The following is a 20,905-nucleotide window of genomic DNA, read 5'->3' on the forward strand; positions in this document are numbered from 1 at the left end:
GGAATAGACTTTCATTATCCTCTGTGTTATGTGCTGGAGTTTTTCAGGTTTATCCAGTTCATTTTCACTCCCATTAACCACAGACAAGAATACAGAAGTTTATTATGTGCTAGATACAGTAAGTGTTACACTTGTCTCCAGTACAGAGACAGATCTTTTGTTACCTTGTTATGTAACCATTTATAAGACAAGTACATGACTTTCTTTCTTTCTTTCTTTCCAGTAAGGACACTGGAAAACTAAATGGATAATTTTTATTGAGTGGAACATACTGGGAAGTATCTGTATATGCCTTGTTACTGTACGCCCAGTGTCTAAAAGGGTTATTACATCTGCTGGGCTCCCATGTACTATCCCCCAAGTTAAAAAAAATGGGATTGTTGACCTTCTAAATATGTTGTTCGAAAGGGAACCTGTCAGCAGGATTTCACCCTTAAAACTATTTATATGCCCATGTATCTCTTTCAAAGACAAGTCTAGCAATACCTTTACATGGCTAGTCTGTTCCTCCATTATTGAAAAATTAGCATTTGAATGGCTATGCAAATGAGGCTGAAGAGCTATTTGTAGATAAGAAGCTTCTGTCACTCCAGCTCTATTCCCCTCCCAAATCCACTTTCCTTTTGCTTCACTGATGGCCTCTGTGCTGTGTGACCTCAGGAAAAAGGCATCATCAGTCAAGCAGGAGGAGATGGAATAGAAAATGGTAACTTGGGTCCCCTGTTCTTCCTTAAAAATAAGACAGCGGCCACGAGGCTGATGGTCATCATTGTGCATTTATGGTACTAATCATACAAAGATAGCCAAACCCAAAGCTGCAGTTCGATGTTCATTAGTGTCATAGAGATGATAAATGGTGATTAGCTGCTCCTTTTAAATCCTTCTGACTATGGGAGGAACAGGGGGTAAAAGGAGACTTGAGCACTCATTTTGATGCTTGGTGGGGTCCCCACCAATTTAAGACTTCGCACTTCTGCAATGGAAAAGTGATAGTTTACAAAGATTGGAGTATCTCTCTAAAGGGAACATGTAGAGTGGACTTGGCAAGTGAGGACAAGCCTGTAAAATTTCCTGTGTATCTCTGTTGTACATTTTTCTTATCCAAAAGTTTTGTGATTGATCAGACATTACTAAAGATACAGGATTATCACACATATATTGTAAAATTATATTTTTAAATAGGAATTAAAAGCTCCCATGTCAACTCACCTCTCATATAGTCTCTAATAATATCTCCGATTTTGTGAAAGAAGAAAACTTCTGTTATTTCTGCACAGAATCAAATCATATAGTTCATTTCACCTTGATTTCCCATTGTGTAGCCCCATGTCACACCCATAGTGGTACAGACCGATGACGAACCATAGTTGGTGGTAAGATCTGGATGCTGGGGACCTTGTTAAGAATAGCCAAGGATAAAGCAATGAAGTAACCACTGAAGCTTAGCACAAATGTATTGTCCAAAAATACAGTATTTATCTCTACTTTTGTGGTGGAACACGAGTTCTATGACATATTGCACTTGCCACTGGCGGCCATAGACAGAGGAAAGCCCCTGTGCAAAAGCAATATATGGGCCCTTTGCAGTCCACAAGCTCATCATAATGCAAAATTCCTCCTGCTTTGGAGGTGGAAATAGGCCACGTTACCTCTTGGGTGATCTGTGCAACTGCATCAATGATATGTCCGCTCCTGGTGCTTGCACTATTCACTTATACAAGTCCCCATACGATACACCTATGAACATAAAATGGGGATATTTTCCCACAGCTCAACAACAGAGTAGTCTGGTCACATAAAACCAAAATCAACCAATTCACAAACTTTACTGGTAAATAGAAATGTATAAATTGGGATTTGTATGATGCAGTCATTCACTGGATAAGAAAATGTTCTGATATTTATGTAAGTTACCAGACAACTATTGCAAATCTCTGTATGTGGAGATATGTGATCAGTCTGTTTGCATGTAGCATTAGACGTGTTATTATTAACATATAGTATCCAAAATCAACTCTTTGATGTCTAGCTCTTTTATTTCATATTCAGAAAATAACATTGCAACAAGAAATAGGTTTAGCCAAAATTATCTCCATGACTGTAACTCCTCAATGGTCTCGTTGTATCTACACTACTACGGGAGATCACCCATAATTTATGTTTTACCCTACTTTTGTAGGGGTGTAATGAGTGGGTAAGCAGAGTGGGCTGTCTCCTAGGCACCTCCGATGGAAAAGTGTAAATTATGCATAACTCCTCCTAGAAAGATGGATGTGAGGGATGGAGCTAATCGATTTATTACACATAAAGTAGGAAAACCGACCAGCTCTGCATCGAGAATTTCACATTGTGGAAGGGATGGGAATGAAAAGAAATGTGGATTTTGTGTTGTATTACAAGAAAAAATTGATTAAGAATGGTTAAGAGTGGAGAAAGGGGAATAACTTAATAACTTGAATGATTGTCCATTCAATACCTAATGAATACATTTTTGTGTTTGGAGAACCGGGGATTATGAGACTGACCAGTTTGCATCAGAACCTCAAAATTTCTAAAAATGGTACCCTGGTCATTTGAATGAGGATGCCACTATACAGTAATTGCTCCAGTGTGCCCCAGTCTGCTGCTATGGATCCAACATAAACTGAGACTTTTATTGGCATATGTCATCATGAATGCTTTGTTTTCCCCTTAAAAGTGTTGTCCACTACTAGTACAACCCCGTCTTGATATAAATAATATAGCTTAAAATCACCTACCTTGCCGACGCTGTTTCGTTGCTCCGGGGCTCTCATGCATTTGTTGTGACACTTGATGCCAGCGCCCAATCAGCCCTGGTGTCACTGTCCCCAACTTTGGACAAATCAAACATGAAGAGGAAGTCCGGGCTGCAGCTGATCTCCAACTTCCTCTCCATACTCAATTCGACATGAGGTGGTAACAGTGACACCAGATCTGACTGGGCTCCGGCGTCACATGTTGCAACAATAGCAGTGAGAGCACCGAAGATGGAGTGCAGACACTGTAGGAATGGAGCCGGCACAGAAGGTGAGTATGAGCTTAACTATTTTATGGGGGCCAAGTAAGGGGTATGACAAGGAGCTGTCAAAGTAGTGGACAACTTCTTGAAGCTTTTATATACCCAGATGCAAAACGTGAAACTCTGGGGATCTAATGAAAAATTTGTAACAAGACCCTCAGCCTACCATATCACATTTACAATGCTGATGTAGATGAGTTGCCTTTGGACTCCCTTATGTGCCAGGACCAGGGTGTCACAGCTACCACCGCTCTCCCTGCTCTTCCTGCACTTATGCTCCTGTGAATAACATTTTATTATGGTGCTAATTTACCATTAGAAACATTTGCCACATTTGACATTGTATTCCCTAGCCCTGATTACTAACCCTTCAATTCCACAGTTTTTTTTTTTTACCATGTTCACTAAATGCTAAAACTGACCTGCCATTATGATTCTCCAGGTCATTACGAATTCACAGACACCAAACATGTACAGGTTATTTTTTATTTAAGTGATGAAAAAAAATTCAAGATTTATTAAAAAAATGTAAAAAAATTTTTTGATCGCCTTTCACTGCATTTTATTTTAATGTAGCAGAACAAAAAAAAATGGAATTCTGGCATTTTGATTTTTTTCTTCGTTTTGCCGTTTAGTGATCGGGTTATTTTTTTTTTTATATTGATATAGCAAGCGTTTCTGAATGCGGCAACACCAAATATGTGTATATTTGAATTTTTTATCGTTTTATTTTGAATGGGGCGAAAAGGGCATGATTTGAACCTTCATTTTTTTTATTTTTTTAATATTTTTAAAAACTTTTTTTTAACTTTTTGTATGGTTCAATAGATTCCACGGAAGGCTAGAAGCTGCAGTACTTTAATCGCCTCTGGTACACATAGGTAATGCTCGCTTGCTATGAGCACTGACCACAGGGTTGCACTCAATAGCAATCTGGCAATGACAACCACAGAGGTCTGCTGCATCGGTGACCGGCGATCATGTGACAGGTTAAACTAGTGACGCGCTTCCTGTAAGCACAAGTTAAATGCCGTTGTCAGAGATTGACAGTGGCATTTAACTAGTTAACAGCCGTGGGTTGATCGCGATTCAACCCTCGGCTTTTGCTGGCACATGTCAGCTGTATAGATCAGCAGCTGTCATGTGCCCGGAAAGGTGCGGATTCCGGCACTGAGGGTAAGTCCGAAATGGGCGTATTATTATAGCACATGTTGGAAATGGGTTAAGGAAAGTCTCATAATATGTATTTCCCCAAGTAAGTGGTTATGCAGTGGATATATATCTACACACCTCTGTTAAAAGTTTTTGTCACGTAAAAAAACAGCCAAAAAAATCATTTCAGAACTTTTTCCACATTTAATGTCACCCATAATCTGTATAAATTCATTGGGAAACAACCTGATATCAATTTGAGAGGACAAAATGAAGATACTAAAACTAAAATAATGTGTTTGCATACGTGTGAACACCATCTTATAATTGGTAGTAGGGAATGCAGTTGTGTTTAGAATTAGCCAATCACATTTAAACTCATGTTACATGGTATTCAGTACACAGCTGCCATGATTTACAATGGTTCTGATTAACCCCATATAAGGTCTGTCAGTTCGAATAGGATTTTCCTGACATTTTCTTAGTTGCATTTTACAGCAAAAACCATGATCCGTAAACAGCTCACAACACAGTAAGAGTATCTCGTTGCTGAAAGTTATCAGTCAGAAGAAAGCTACAGCAAAATTTCCAAGCTATTAGATATACCACGGAACATTAAAGATGATATCAAGAAGTGGCTTAATTTAGGCACAACAGTAACATTAACTAGAACTGGACGTTCCTCGAACATTGACGAGACAAGAAGAAAATTTGTCCAGAAGGCTTCCAGTAGGCCAACAGCAAGATTAATGGAGCTATTGGAATGTATGGCAAGTACTGGTTGTGAATTGCAAGTGATAACATCTCCATACTCTTCATGGGTCTGACCTGTGGTTCAGGATGGCAAGATAGAAGCTGTTTCTTACAAAGTAAAACATCCAAGACCAGCTATGCTTTGCCTAAACTTACATCACGTTTGCCAGAAGTATGTGGAAAAATGTGATAAAATCTGATGAGAACCAGGCTGAACTTTTTGTCAATAATTACAAAATGTATAGTTGGCTCAAAGCCAACACTGTGCATCACCAAAAGAAAAGATCAACATACCCACAGTGAAGCATGGTGGAGGCAGCATTATCTTTTAGGGTTGTATTTTGGCAGCTGGAACTGGGGCTTTAATCAAGGTGAGGGAGCTAAGAACAGTTCCATATATCAGTCAAGTATCAGTTTTGCAACAAAACTTTCTGTTAAAAAGCTGAAAATGAAGTGGAATTTCACCTTTCAATATGACAATAACACTAATCGTACCTCCAAATCAACAAAAGAATGGCTTCACCAGACAAATATCAAAGTTTTGGATTGGCCTAGGCCTGAATGTATTTAAAAATCTGTGGATGTCCGGAAGAGGGCGCTGTATACAGGAGTTGGCCTCCAAATATAACAGTTTTGGAACTACTGCGAGGAAGAGGGGGCAACGATTGTCAATTCTAGATGTAGTCTCCTGCCCCAAGTGACTGAATGTTGTCATAATAACTAAAAGTATTAGTTTAAGGCTGCATTATATTAGTTCTTTATTTATCGTTTTTTCTTTAATTGAATTGAATAGATTATAGGTCACATTAAGGGTGGATGAAGTTCTGAAATGATTTTTTTTGGTATGACTTTTTTTTTTAAATATGGTATGATAACAGGGATGTGTAGACGTAATATGTATCCACTGTATGTAAAGCACCTTACACCTTCTGTACAGTCTCCTAATCTAATCTCAATGTGAAAAATGAACAAAATGCTGCTTAACATCCAAAAATTATAGCAGCTACTTAGCAATGAAGAGAAAAGTGCTGCACAAAGAACCTGGTTGATGCTCCACATGCCCCCAACAGCGTGTTATGCCGCCTGAACAAGCATGAAGTCATTAATGGGAAAGATGGATAATACTCACCAGTTGTTCTTTCACGGGACCCACTAATCCCGGACTAAAACCACAATTCTGAATTCACAGCTCAAAACTGGAATATTCCAAACCATTGTTACAGCACATGTCACCCAAAGCCACATAATCTGCAGATACTTTAAATACCACCAAGGATCTAACAAATCGGAAACTTCCCATTAATTCTGCCAGAAATCTGGACCTGTTCTGAATGAATGGAATTACATCTACTGCTGCCTAATACAAGTGATTGCATATTCCTGACACATACCCGACTGCTGAGACCACCAACAATTATCCGACCTAAAGGAGCAACACCCTGCAGGGGAAAAGATGGCAGAACAGCCAAGGGTCTGATATACCTTTATTTTCAGGATCAGCAGGGGTCCCAGAGATCAGATCCCCTTCAGTCATGCAATGATGGGATTTTTGAGCAATCCCTTAATAAGAAAACCCCTTTAATATTTTTGCAGTGCAAAATATCCTCAGCTCTCCTACATCTGTATGTAGAAAAAAAAGAATCCACTTGGACAAAATTCTGCACTTTCCATTAAACGGATGACCGCCAAAAATTAGCTGTGGTTCTGTACCCCCTTTACCCCCCCCCACCTAAAATTTCTCAAATTGAACAGACACATTAAATTCTTGTGGCAAAAAAATCATATTTTGTAATATCAAGGAACAAAAAAAATAAATAAATATTAGAAATAATAATTATTATTAGAAATAATAATAATAATAATAATAATAATAAATAAGTATTATCAGCTTGGTCATCTATTACAATATTATTATCATCATCATTGTAATCATTATAATTCCTGTAGTTGTATTATTATTAGTATTATTACTATCATCATTATTATTAGTATTATTCCTGTATAATTATCATGATCATTCATTTAATTATTATTACTATTCATTTATTTATTTATTTATTATTATTATTAATAATAATAATTATGATCATCAATTTAATTATTACTATTTACTTATCATTATTATTATTATTATTATTATTATCATCATCTGTGGATTTTTAGAGAATACTCAGCACAGTGTGACAACCCCTTTGTTTTTACCATTGATGGGTCATGCATTATTCACTTTTAGGGCTGCCCCTGAGGAGACACCATCTAGGATAAGCACTTTGCCCGAGGCAGCACCCCTCCCTCATAGTCCATCCATGCACTTTCCCTATATTAGATTTCAGTAGGTAGCCACAGGCAACAAAAATGCTAAGAACACCCCTGCATGCACCCCAGAACTACAATGCCCTTAGCATGTGCCATTTTTGCTAATAAAGTGATTGCCCCCTTATGAGCAGTTCATCATCCCAGCACTGGTGTGTAGAATGCCTCTATAGTCCACACCATGCCATTACCAGTAATGATGACTACTATGTAGACCTGCGCCTGTCTTTTCACACCCATCATTTAAGGTGGAAAGCTTTATTATTCAGGAGAGCATGAGGCTGTTCATTCTTCATTATTACCAAAAGATGAAGCCAACCAGTATACAAAATAAAGTTTTACTAGGAGCCCAGCAGTAGCAGCAAGACATGGTGAAATCAGCCCTTCACAACCAATATACAGTATATTTCCTGAGCTCTTTACCCCCTCCTCAAATTGATAAAAACAGAACACCGTTTTTCTTAGGAAATATATTTGTGTTTGCTTCAGAACAAATGTAAAATATACTGTAGCATAAGGTGCCTTAAAAAAAAAAAAAAAAAAAGAGACAATGGTGAAAAGCGTATGACACAGAACAGTTTGCTTGTCTGCCCTTGTTTGTAAGGTAGAAAATGTATTCAGATTGGAATATGAGACATATATATATTCATCACCATCATGAAGAGTAGCATGGCATCACAGGTCCATGACATCCTGCCTGTCACATCACTGTGGTCATTGAGAATGAGAAGTGTCTATTCCAATGGCTCCATCCCTATGGTGTGCTCTTAGCACCCTAAGGCATATTTGCAATGTCAATGCTGTTCCCATCTCAATGAGGGAATTTCTTCCTCCTGCTTAAACAGATAATTTTCTTGAAGGAACGTCTGAAATCCTGGTTGAATATTGTATATATGACAGGATTCAGGGAACTGTTACAGTATCCAATCCAAAAGAAAAACTTAAATAAAGTTTCAGGAATAGCACAGGCTTCCCTACAGATTCCATAGAGGCAATAGCTGAAGAAGAAAGGGAACCAGCATACAACAAAGACCCCCATGACCACAGCTAAGACAAAGGTGAACCTCTTCTCCCTGGCTTGGCTGAGCTTCCTCCTTGAGATGCTGCTCCTTTTCTTTTTCCTTGAGGAGAACATGTCCATGGATTTGTTGCTGGACCTGGAAAGGCGGCTGGACTGCTTTGAGAAGTTCCTCTTGTCCTTACTGGAGTCAGTGTTGTCCTCTCTACTGCTGCTTTTCCTTCTCTTGCTCTCAGACATGCTGCTCTCCTCAATGTCCAGCTCATCTAAATCTGTAGGCTTAGGAGGCATGGGTCTGGATGGGTAATGTCCATTCTCCTTCTCTATAGGAAATTTCACTGATGTCCCCTTGCTAAAGCCATTCTCTGCATGAGAGGAGCAGTCAGTGTTTGGCTTTTTTTCTGACAAAGTCCTGGTCCTCAGCTTGGCCACCTGGTAGATGCGAATGTAAACTAAGATCATTATCACACAGGGGGCAAAGAAGGATCCTATAGAAGAAGAGAGAATGTACCAAGTCTCATCATTCAGTTCACACTTCACATCCCAATAGGTCGAATTGAAATTTCTCATTGCTTCCACTCCAACTCTATCCATAGAGATCAAAGGTGGAAATGAGATGACAGCAGAAATCAACCATACAGTGACAATAATGCCTTTAATCCTCCTGGGGGTCCTTTTTAGGTTGTATTCAACAGCCTGGGTGACAGACCAGTACCTGTCCAAGCTTATAGCACATAGGTGGACTATAGAAGAGGTACAGAAGAGCACATCTAAAGCTAGGTAGATATCACACCATATATTCCCAAAGTACCAGTATCCCATTAATTCGTTAGCCAATGAAAAGGGCATGACCAGGGCAGCCACCAGGATGTCAGCCACAGCTAAGGATACCAAGAAGAGATTTTGGGGGGCTTTAAGAGCCCTGCTAGTTAACACAGCAATAACCACAAAGACATTCCCAACAATAGTAAAGATAATGAGGAACCCGACAATTGCTACCAAGCTCCAGATAGCAGTCACTGAATATTGCCCCTCACTCTCAGGTCCAGGAGATGGCATAAAAGTACTGTTGATGCCTTCAGTGGTGTTGTCTGTAACATCCATGCTGGTGTTCAGGTGGCATTCACATATCTCCATCAGCTCACCCTTGTGAGTCTCTTGCCAAGTAAATATCTCCCTCATCTCTGATCATTGTCCCATTTCTCCTTGGTGAAGGTAGTTTCCATGCATCTGGTAGAGCAGTTGTCCTCTTCTGGTATTACAAATGATGCCATGTTCCACACATGAAGCTGGTAGAGTTCATGCTCTCACTCTGGTCGTCTCTGTCTTATGTTGGACACAGTGATCCAGCAGGGGCAGTGTTCATAGTCATCTATGAGGAGGTGGAACTGGTAACAAGCGGCAGCTCAGAAAGCTCCTTCTAATGCATCCAAAGCATCTGCTCCCCTTAGATCAAGCTTGACTCCCAGATCCTCCTCAGCTCTGAGCTGTTTTCTCAGCATTTCTGCCAAATGCAAATCTGTTCCTCTCCAGTGTGTGACGGCAGAAACCCTGTGCTCTTTTGCTGCATGCTGCACCCTCTTATTGTATTTTTTTCCTTGGATTTTGGAAGCTTTAAAAGCACTTAGTAGAAGGTTCTTGGCAGCTACAAAGTGCACTGGGAGCATTGACTTAATTCCTGGTAAGTCTTGTTTCTTTCCTCCACATGAGATGTCACCTTTCAAATGCCAAGTGCCAAGGAGGTGCTTATGTTATGTCATGCTGTGCCCCCTTACAAGCTTTTCTTTTGTGTCTGTCTAATGCACCCTACCATTCCAAAAGCCCACATCAGCTGCATGGGGATTAACTCTTACAACAACTAGAAACCCCTTTCTCTACATAAGGGATTTATTATATAGGGTCAGCATGCACACAGTTATATGGCAATCTAACAACTTATGTGTCTCCTAATAAAATTTATTTTTTATTTTAATAACAGCTTTCCTATGCATTTCCATCTGCTGCAGTGCTATAAGCCATATATACCTTATCATGAGACTTGTAGTTCCACAAAAGGTTATTAAATCTCAGATTAATAATAGAAGGGAATGGGGCGTTTGTTATCATTTAACCTTTAAAATAATAATAATAATAATAATAATAATAATAATAATAATAATAATAATCTATTAAAATACTAGTAATGAAATGAATGCAGTTTGCAGTCAGTGCACATAGTGCTATTCTGTTTTTGTCTCTGCAAGTCATACCAGATACAGCCTCTAGAGGTCCCTCTTTCCCCATAGATAGGGAGGGAGGAGAGGTGCTACTTGAAGATTCCTTTTAAATGTTAATACAGCATCTTCTTTTACACATTAGCAATGTCTTCTGTCATTATTAACCTTTCCCTGTAACAGTTATTGTCAGTCACAAAGTCCTGAGACTGGAAAACTGCAGGAGATGTGTAATCCTTTAAGCCCCCATAGAAACAGGTCTTCTAGAGCAAGTTCCTATATAATCTAATAGTGAATGATTTTGTGCTTGACCTCATATAGGACCTGGTCTTATCATGGATGCAGGGAATGAATAATTTGTCTAATTCATTGATTCCCTTCTATTGCTTCTATTGTATCCAGCCTGAGCTTAGGCACAGTGTAATGGCATATTATTTGATTTCATCTTAAGCAGAGAAATCACCAGGAAAGCATTGCCTTGGGGCTACTGTATTCTTGGCGCTAGTCGATGTTTGGAGAACACTGTATAAATCACTTACAGTCTGGATCTCAGAGTATAAAAGCAATAGGATATGAACGGATGACACTCGGGTAGCATTTAAAGGGGTTGTCCTAACAATTTGTGCCTGCCTTTAAACATTTAAAATAATTTCTTATGCCTCTTGACATGTCAAAGTAACTCCTTTTGTCTCCTAAAGGCATCACCTTCTGAGGAAAAGACTGTTCAAACTTGGCGATCACCATCGAAGTCTCTTCTGACCATAACTTTCCTCTGCAGCGCCCACTACAGGTGGAGAGTAGTATTACAGGCGACTATTCTTTGAACCATATATAAAAATGGGTTGTAGACTTCACCATATCTGTCTGTGAGTTATGTCTGGCACTGAAGCTCCACTGCCTGGAAATGACTATACAACAAATAATCAGTGGAGAAGTGTGGCAATTAAGGATGAGAGAATAGATTCTGAAAAATTATTTTTTTTTTTTTTTTTTTTTTTTTTAGAACTTCCCAAAATTTACTGATTCTGGCAAATCTACAGATACTTGCATTGCCCCTCACATGTCCCTGACACAGCTGTCCACCTGTGCTCTGCTCCCAAAGCTTTAGCTCTGGTCTTCTCTTCACTCTTCATTGGCACTTCCTGCACATTCCCCTACTCGTTATGATACCCCCACCGCCACCCACACACAGTATGATGCCCCCAGTGTCCCCACACCTTATATGATACCTCCACAGTCCTCCATACTGTATAGTGCCTCCCAAAGTACATTCCTCCACAGAGTATGATTCCCCTACAGTGTCCCCATACATAACATGATGCCCTCAGTATCTTCCATACACAGTATGATGCCCCCCCAGTGTCCCCCACACCTTATATGATGCCTCCACAGTCCTCCATACTGTATAATGCCTCCCAAAGTATATTCCTCCACAGAGTATGATTGCCCGACAGTGTCCCCATACATAATATGATGCCCTCAGTATCTTCCATACACAGTATGATGCCCCCCCAGTGTCCCTCACACCTTATATGATGCCTCCACAGTCCTCCATACTGTATAATGCCTCCCAAAGTACATTCCTCCACAGAGTATGATTCCCCTACGGTGTCCCCATATGTAATATGATGCCCTCAGTATCTTCCGTACACAGTATGATGCCCCCAGTGTCCCCCACACCTTATATGATACCTCCACAGTCCTCCATACTGTATAATGCCTCCCAAAGTACATTCCTCCACAGAGTATGATTGCCCTACAGTGTCCCCATACATATCATGATGCCCTCAGTATCTTCCGCACACATTATGATGCCCCAGTGTACCCACACCTTATATGATGCCTTCACAGTTCTCCATACTGTATAATGCTTTCTATAGTACATTCCTCCACAGAGTATGATTCCCCTGCAGTGTCCCCATACACAATATGATTCCCCTAGTGTCATCACATACTATGATGCTCCCACAGTGTCCCCATACACACGTGATGACTCCAGTGTCTCCCACACACAGTATGATGCCCTCTCAGCCCTCCATACATAGCTTTATGAGCCCACAACCATCCACACACATTAGGATGCCCCTACACACTCTATGATGTTCCTACAGCTGCCCCGCAAACAATTTGATGCCCCTCATAAGCAAACCTGCATGGGAACTTTCAAATGATAAACCATGGAAAGTGTGTGTGTGTGTGTGTGTGTGTGTGTGTGGGGGGTGTTTATTTAATAAAGTTTTTTGTGTGTGTTTTCTTTTTACTTGCTGGGTTAGTAATGGGGGTGTCTGATAGAGACCTCTCCATTACTAACACCAGGGCTTGATGTCAGATGTGTTTCTTGGACAATTCACAGCTGACTTCAACCCCAAGTCCCATTACCCTGATTAGCAACGCACCAGGGCAATCAGAAAGAATCAAAGTGAAGCACTAGAATTGGCACATCTAATGTGATGCGCCACTTCTAGGGCGGCTGCCATTTGTTATTTTTAGGTTGGGAAAGACCTAATAACCAGGCACCTTCCCAGTCTGATAATATCAGCTCTCAGCTGTCTGCTTTATATTTGCTGGTTATAAAAAATGGAAGGTGGGGGGATTGCCACATCGTTTTTTTTTTCATCTATTTAATTATTTAATCATAAAGAGCCGTGCTGTCTAATAAGCTCCACAGGGTGCAAACTGTTCTTATGTCAGGGGGTTGTGCAATAATACATCTATATGTCTGTTGCTCTGTCTATATATGTATTTGTCTATGTGTCTGTATGTCTCTCTATATATGTTTGTATGTCTATTTGTCTGTCTATCTATATCTATTATCTATCATTATCTATTATCTATCTCTATGGATCCGACAGAATATAATAGACTCTCTTCTTCATTGGTTAAGGTAAAAATCCTTTATTGGTCCATCAATTCAAAGGGATATAGATATTAAAACTTTAAAAAGCAAAACTAGGGGAATGTATAGGATGCAAAAATTGTCTATGACACATATGTGAAACTATGTCCCACTGCCAAATCTGAACCGCAGGATAAGCAGTTTCGGCTCACAAAGTCGGGTGGATCACAGGCCCAGCATTGCACTTTCAGTTATATTGCATTATATACGCCCATGCAGTTGAAAGCAATGATGGGGAAGGGAGAGTCAGCTGACACTCCCTCACCTATAATTTCACCTCTGCGTCTGACACCTAGGCTCAGTGGGCGCGATGACATCATTACAATGCGCTTGCTATACTGAGAGGTTCTGAAGAAATGATGAAGAGACCTGTACAGTGGGGAAATGGGCAGAGGTGAGGATTTTTTTAAAATGCGGGGCCTATTATACAATATGGAGCACTATGTGAGCCTATTACTGTATGGAGCACTATTTGGAGCCATTATACTCTATGGAACATAATATGGGACCATTATACTGTATGAAGCAATATGTGGGGTCATTATACTCTATGGAGCACTATATGGGACCATTATACTGTATGGAGCAATATGTGGGGCCATTATACTCTATGGAACACTATATGGGACCATTATACTGTATGAAGCAATATGTGGGGTCATTATACTCTATGGAGCACTATATGGGACCATTATACTGTGTGAAGCAATATGTGGGGCCATTATACTGTATGGAGCACTATATGGGACCATTATACTGTGTGAAGCAATATGTGGGTCCATTATACTGTATGGAGCACTATATGGGACCATTATACTGTGTGAAGCAATATGTGGGGCCATTATACTGTATGGAACACTATATGGGACCATTATACTGTGTGAAGCAATATGTGGGGCCATTATACTGTATGGAGCACTATATGGGACCATTATATTGTGTGAAGCAATATGTGGGGCCATTATACTGTATGGAGCACTATATGGGACCATTATACTGTGTGAAGCAATATGTGGGGCCATTATACTGTATGGAGCACTATATGGGACCATTATACTGTGTGAAGCAATATGTGGGGCCATTATACTGTATGGAACACTATATGGGACCATTATACTGTGTGAAGAAATATGTGGGGCCATTATACTGTATGGAGAACTGTGTGTGGCCCATTATACTGTATATATTTAAATTAGGCTATTAGGCCATATGCTTTTTACTCCTCTTACATAAACATTATATTATTCCAATATTTTATTCTAAGATCTATTAATTAAAATGTACTTTGTTTGTGGGACAGCCCCTTTAAGTTTGTATCTATATGAAAAAGTTAATCGTTATATTTGATGATAAGGAAAAACTTATAAGTTAGACTTTTTTTTTTAATAAATATCAAGTTTTGGTCCATGCTTTTAATTTTGGCCCTCTGTGTATTTGAGTTTGACATCCCTGGTCTATAACATCACATGGTTAAAAACTGACTAGCTGAATCCTTCTAAGCTCTATGTAGAACAGGAGGTAGATTGTTCTTGTACTACTCATGAGTCATCACTGCAAATGCTCCTGGCAGGGGGAGGAGGCAGCAACTGGATCAGGAGTTGAAGAGGGAAATGACAAATGCAGGGAAAATAGACTCCCTGTTTTTACATACTGCAGAGAAAAGAGAAGAATTATCCAGATAGAAAGGCAAAATGAGCAATTGTAAGTACACAGTGCTGTATAATATCATGACTGCAATTTATTATAAGGAGGAAAACTTTGATTGGAGTGCTTTTTTAACCATTACCGGACTTTCCGTCATGGGACAAAAGCAGTTCAGTTGGTATAGCACGTCACTACGGGATTTTTAACACTTGAAGATTTTTGTTTTATTTTTCCTATTTCTGCACTCATGTACAACATTTATATATTCATCTTTTATCTTATATTAGTCAATGTCTAAGTTAATTGCTAAGTTAATATTTTAATTACTATTTAGGGATTTTCTTACAGAAAAATTTTCATTCAAATGTCATAATTTTCTCTTCAAATAATCATGAAAGCAAAATAACACCAAGAACAAGATTAGTTTTAATCATAGTTTTATAATTTCCTGATCAGGAAGCAGCTCACTCTTCTGTGGTGCCTTCAGTTTACTATCCACGCCCCAATATAATGTACCACCACATAACGACCAATTACCCCTACCATACTATGCCTGATTATCGTCAGTTTGTTGATCATATGGCATTGGCCAAATAATACTTGAATACAGTTACTTACATAAAAATGATATATAATGCCACCCACTAAAATGTACTGCACAATTAAAGTTCTACATAGTGCAAAAATAATAGTGCTGCTTAAAGTAAATACATTTGTAACTATGCCGCTTCACATCACCTGTCTTATCTATTGCATTTTTTCTGTGCTGTCTTGTGTATAAATATGTGACCCTTCAGATTTTGTATTAGTATAGCCTGATGAAGAGACCTGAGTAGTCTCGGAAGCTTGCAATGTGTTACCATCTTTTCAGTTAGCCATTAAAAGGTATCAACCATTGAGGACTCTCAATTCTGAATATTCTTACACTTGTAAAATAATACCCTAAAAAAGAGTGCTTAAAATCATGCCACAAAATAATGCTAAAATAATGCTAACATACAGGGTTAAAAAATAATATTGTCAAACAGTACTTAACAAAACCACAACACAATACTCAAATTATGCTCAACTAATACCACCAAACACTCAAAATATCTCCAGACATTGGTCAAATAGTACTTCAATAATACCAACATACTATAGTCAAATACTACCACCAATGTTCAACTAATACCACCAAACATTGGTCAAATAATACCACCACACAGTACTAAAATATTACCACCAAACAATGCTCAAAAAATACCTCCATGCACAATACAATGTTTAAATAATACCACCAAACAATGCTCAAAAATGTCTCCATGCATTGGTCAAATATTACCACTATGTAGTGCTCAAAATAATACCAGCATGCAGTGCTCAAAATATCACCATACGGTGCTCAAATAATACCAAAATACAAAATTCAAATAATAATACCTTACAGGGATCAAATAATACCATCATACAGTACTCAAATATTACCAAACAATGTTCAAAAAATACCACCATGCACAATACAATGCTCAAATAATACTACCAAACAACGTTAAAAAATATCTCCACACTTTGGTCAAGTAATACCACCATGCAGAGCTCAAAATAATACAACCATGCAGTGCTCAAAATAATAACACCATGCAGTGCTCAAATAGTACCAAAATACAACATTTAAATAATACTAACAGGGCTCAAATAATACTCAAAAAGTATCATTTCTCCTTGCGGAGAATGACATGCTAAGCTTGTCGAGATGAGGAGACTTAAAGCCGCAATGCTCCTCTGGGAAATATGCTAATTATGCAAATTGTCTCTTCAGAGAGAAGAAGAGGACTTGAACTCTAGTGCCACCTATTGGAATTAGCAATTATAAAAGTCCATGTTGACCCTTTAACGAGCCTTGTTACATGACTTAGGATAAAAGCCAAGCCAGAATCTCAATTTGCAGACACTGTGTTTCGGGGTACTGCCCCTCGTCAGTGCAAAGTGTGAGATCTGGTTTGGCTGTGAGAGAGGCGTCTGACCGATATCCAAGAAGTATCATTTCTCCTTGCGGAGAATGACATGCTAAGCATTGACTGTTAGGATTGCTACTTCCAATAGGTGGCACTAGTTCTAGTCCTCTCAAATAATACTATCATACAGTGCTCAAATAATATCATCATACAGTGCTCAAATAATATCATCATACAGTGCTAAAATAATACTTACATACAAAGCAAAATGAATATAATAAAACAGTGCTCAAATAAAATCATCAGTCAATGAGCAAAAAATATCAGTGCCATCATAAAGTGCCCAAAAAATACCAGAATACAGTACCTAATTAAATGCTCACTACATAAACAAATATAATAAAAGTGCTACATGATTATTATTTAGATTTGTGCTGGTCACAAGCTTGAGCTTCCAGGCCACCCCCGATCAGCAGGAGTGGCCAATGGAATACATTTGAACCTATAGAACATGCACACCGCCAGATGGAGCGTTATACACTGTAGGATCTGCTCTCCTTAGCTTCAAGTACTCTGCTATTTGTGCAGGACCCGTGGCTCTGCTCTTACTCATCTTTCTGGTTCATGAGTCGGGGGGTAAAGCTTCAGGGCATCAAAAATGAAATAGAGTTAGGCTAGGTTCACATTTGCGGATGGCAGAGCTGCAGAGGGCTGCGGACCTCCTCCAGTCAGCTCCGCCTACGTCTGCATGCGGCCTGCGTACCCCATCTTTAACATTGGGTACGCAGGCCATGCCGATGTATGCAGATGCCTCCGCATGCATCGTTTTGACGATGAGGCGACCGCATCAAATTGCAACATGTTGCAGCTCTGTCATCTTCAAATGTGAAGCCGGCCTTAGAGTATTTGATGGAAGTACTGCCATAACCACGGAATAGAAGAAAAACTACACCAAGACATGCACAGGAGGACAACTCAAGGATATTTCACAAATTAACTTTTTTACAAGGGAAAATTCTCATTAATATTTGTTTCCTTCCTCCTAAGATAAAAACACGACAAGTAGCTCATATTGAAGCTATCATAAGAGCTGCAGCACGAAACATCCGATTCCTAAACAATATGAAGAAAAGTGTCTGTTTGCAGGATGAAAATACTTGTTGGAGATGACTCCATCCCTGGAGTATAGAATGTCAGAAACTAACCGAAATATCTCAAAAATCAAATATTATCCTACTGAGAATTGTATTGTTCTACTCCTACTCATCTGTAGTTGGGACCAAGAAGTAGTTAAAGGAGTTTTCATGTTTGTTCTTCCAGAGCGCGCTGCTCCTCTATTTCCCAGATACTTGCTTGCTGAGGGGCAGCTTGCTCCTGATAATCACCAGCTTAGGCTGGAAGCATGGCTGAGAAGCTGGCTTGGACTGCAACTCTCTAATGCTGCTAGCTTAGGCTGCATTGTCTCTGCAGCATCGGAGAAGTAAAGGGGCTCTGAAACTGACTCAGAGCAGCGCTTACAAGCTGTATAGCAAACAGCTTGCAAGCACGCACACCTAGGCAATTGGATGTAATATATAATGTTCTTGATAACGGAGAGGATTTTTAATAATAAATAAGTTGCAAAGTTACCGGAACTTGTTTTTACAAGAACTTTACAGTTTTAGCCATTTATGAACAAGAGACGATGCCTTTAGGTTAAAGCAGCCATGTTATCGTTCATGGAGCTATAGCTTAGTCACACAGTCACCCCAGCCAGAAATGCATAGTCTCTGCAATCTCCTAAACCTGTCACTTCCCATTGTGGTTTCATCTTTAAAGACATACTGTATACTAAACACCAATAAGGTATGTCCTTTGTTAAGTTTCCTCTTGGCCCAACATACCCCAAGATGGGTGGAAGGAGATGGTCAAAGAAAGAAAGGAAACAAGTCTTTGCGATAATCCCAAGATGTTAAATTTAAACAATGATTTCTCCTAAGGAAATCGACTGCCCATGTACAAGTATTGCTGGATTTGTTTCGGGGTGTGAAATCCTGCTGACAGATTCCCTTTACCCCCTTTCTGACATCGGGCGTAATAGTACGCTAATGTCGGACTCCCACTTTTTGGTGCGGGCACCAGCGCTGAGCCCGCACCTTTCCGGGGACTTGACAGCTGACATGTGTCCGCAACAGCCACGATCCACCCGAAGCTGTTAACTAGTTAAATGCCGCTGTCAATCTCTGACAGTGGCATTTAACTCAAGCTTCCGGCAAGCGCGCCGGAAATTTGGTAATTTTTTTTTATGTCCCTTTCTGAACAGATCACTTTGGGTCTGGGTCCCAAGACCACCACCAATTTCTCAAAAGACATCTTAATTGAGGACATAGGAGTACTCAGCTCACACAGAGCGTAGTACGCATATAGAACGCAGTCATACACTTTCTACTGAATCCGTACTCCACTGTGTGTGCAGATTCAGGCAGGAGTTGTGCTCTCCTATGTGCTTCTAGGAGGTCTTTTGATCAGTTGGTGGGGGTCTCAGGATCCGGAGCTTCATTGATCTACTCAGAATTAAAAAAAAAAAAAGAAAAATAAATTGTACAATACTTTACAATTTTACTGTTTTTGTAACCTCAATACCGAAAGCCACACGTGCAATACAACTTTTCCTGTCATTCACCGCCTTGGTTAAGACCTCCACTATTAAACATGAATGGCTTATTCTGTGAAGATGCTTTTCTGAAAGAAATACAGTTCACATGATGCTGCGGTGATGGGGGGAAGTGAGACCCTCGTCCATCACAGTCAATGACATCACTAGCACTATACATTATGCAGATGCGTAGAAATCATCACAAAGTCAATTACAAAACTGTGATTTTGCAGAGGAGTAAGAGATTACCGCTCACCGCAGTACACCACATCACTGCTCGTACGCTGATCGGTGTCAGCAAAATAATTACGTCCTGTCAGAATTTTAATCTGCAATTACTGTATTCTGAGGGGTATTTGCGAAGTGTGAAACAATTCATCTGACCCTCGGCCTGTTTCAACAAAATGCCTACAGATGTAGCAGAGAGGAGTTTGTCATTAAGCTCTTTGAATTTCAATAATTCAGAACTCACTTCCTATGTATAATGTATAATCATGATATCACTAGGAGTTGCTATCTGTCAGATTAGTGAAGGAATCTAATTCAGATACTTGTTACAGTAACCAAGCAACTGGGAACGAGTTCCCCCGTATGAATGGAGCGAAGGTTGAGAATGTGTATTTGTACGCAATTAAAAGTCTATGGGACTGACAAAGATGGCCCCATACTCAGCACCAGAGATGGGCGAATTTAGGGAATTGAATTCTACTCGAACTTTTAAAAAATGTGCATTCTGGAGGATATGGATCTTTTTCATTCACTCCATACATATTCATCAAAATGGTGGCCACTATCTTGCTGAACGGTAAGGTTAAAAAGTAAAACAAATCTACTTACCTCACTACTCACTTTTCATGCTGCTACCCCTGCTACATGCCCGCTGTCCAGTCTTCCATCAAAAGTCCAGGCAGATACACATTCTTGGCCATGACTTTTGGCTGTGAGTAGGCCGTGGAGCTCACTGCGGATGCTTCTGACCCACTCTCTGCTGTAAGTCCCATCGGTCCAGGGATGTGACGTAACAGAAGCACGGAAGACCAGACAGCGGGCAAGTAGCAGTGGGGAAAGGTGAGTGGTGAGATTTGTTTATTTTTTTTCTTTTTAACCCTTTACAAGCCACTTGTCCCTCCATCTGCCCCCTGCCCTGTCATCCAAGCCTCTGCCGCATCGCATATCCAGCCTTCGGTTGAATCTAGGATATGCTCCGACAGCAACCAAGCCCTGGAGTTTACTACTCATGCTCATGGGCCTACTCATAGTCTGAAGCCCTGAACGAGAGTGAACAACCGGAGAGAAATATGACA

At 39.8% G+C, this 20,905-nt stretch overlaps 1 protein-coding gene across 1 annotated transcript; it reads right to left on the minus strand.

The window, feature by feature from the left end:
• Window positions 1–7,580: 7,580 nt before the first annotated feature.
• On the minus strand, window positions 7,581–9,994 carry ADRA2C (adrenoceptor alpha 2C). The gene has a single exon (XM_073574561.1). It carries the CDS (start codon window positions 9,456–9,458, stop codon window positions 8,070–8,072), a length of 1,389 nt encoding a protein of 462 aa, XP_073430662.1. The 5' UTR covers window positions 9,459–9,994; the 3' UTR covers window positions 7,581–8,069.
• Window positions 9,995–20,905: the final 10,911 nt, after the last annotated feature.

Source organism: Dendrobates tinctorius, unplaced genomic scaffold, assembly GCF_039654945.1.
Source record: "Dendrobates tinctorius isolate UK_male_01 unplaced genomic scaffold, ASM3965494v1 ptg000039l, whole genome shotgun sequence".
Classification (NCBI taxonomy): domain Eukaryota; kingdom Metazoa; phylum Chordata; class Amphibia; order Anura; family Dendrobatidae; genus Dendrobates; species Dendrobates tinctorius.

What these genes read in the sequence shown, in the direction of transcription:
- ADRA2C (XM_073574561.1), bottom strand. Translation starts at nt 9,458, where the DNA reads ATGAGGGAGATATTTACTTGGCAAGAGACTCACAAGGGTGAGCTGATG.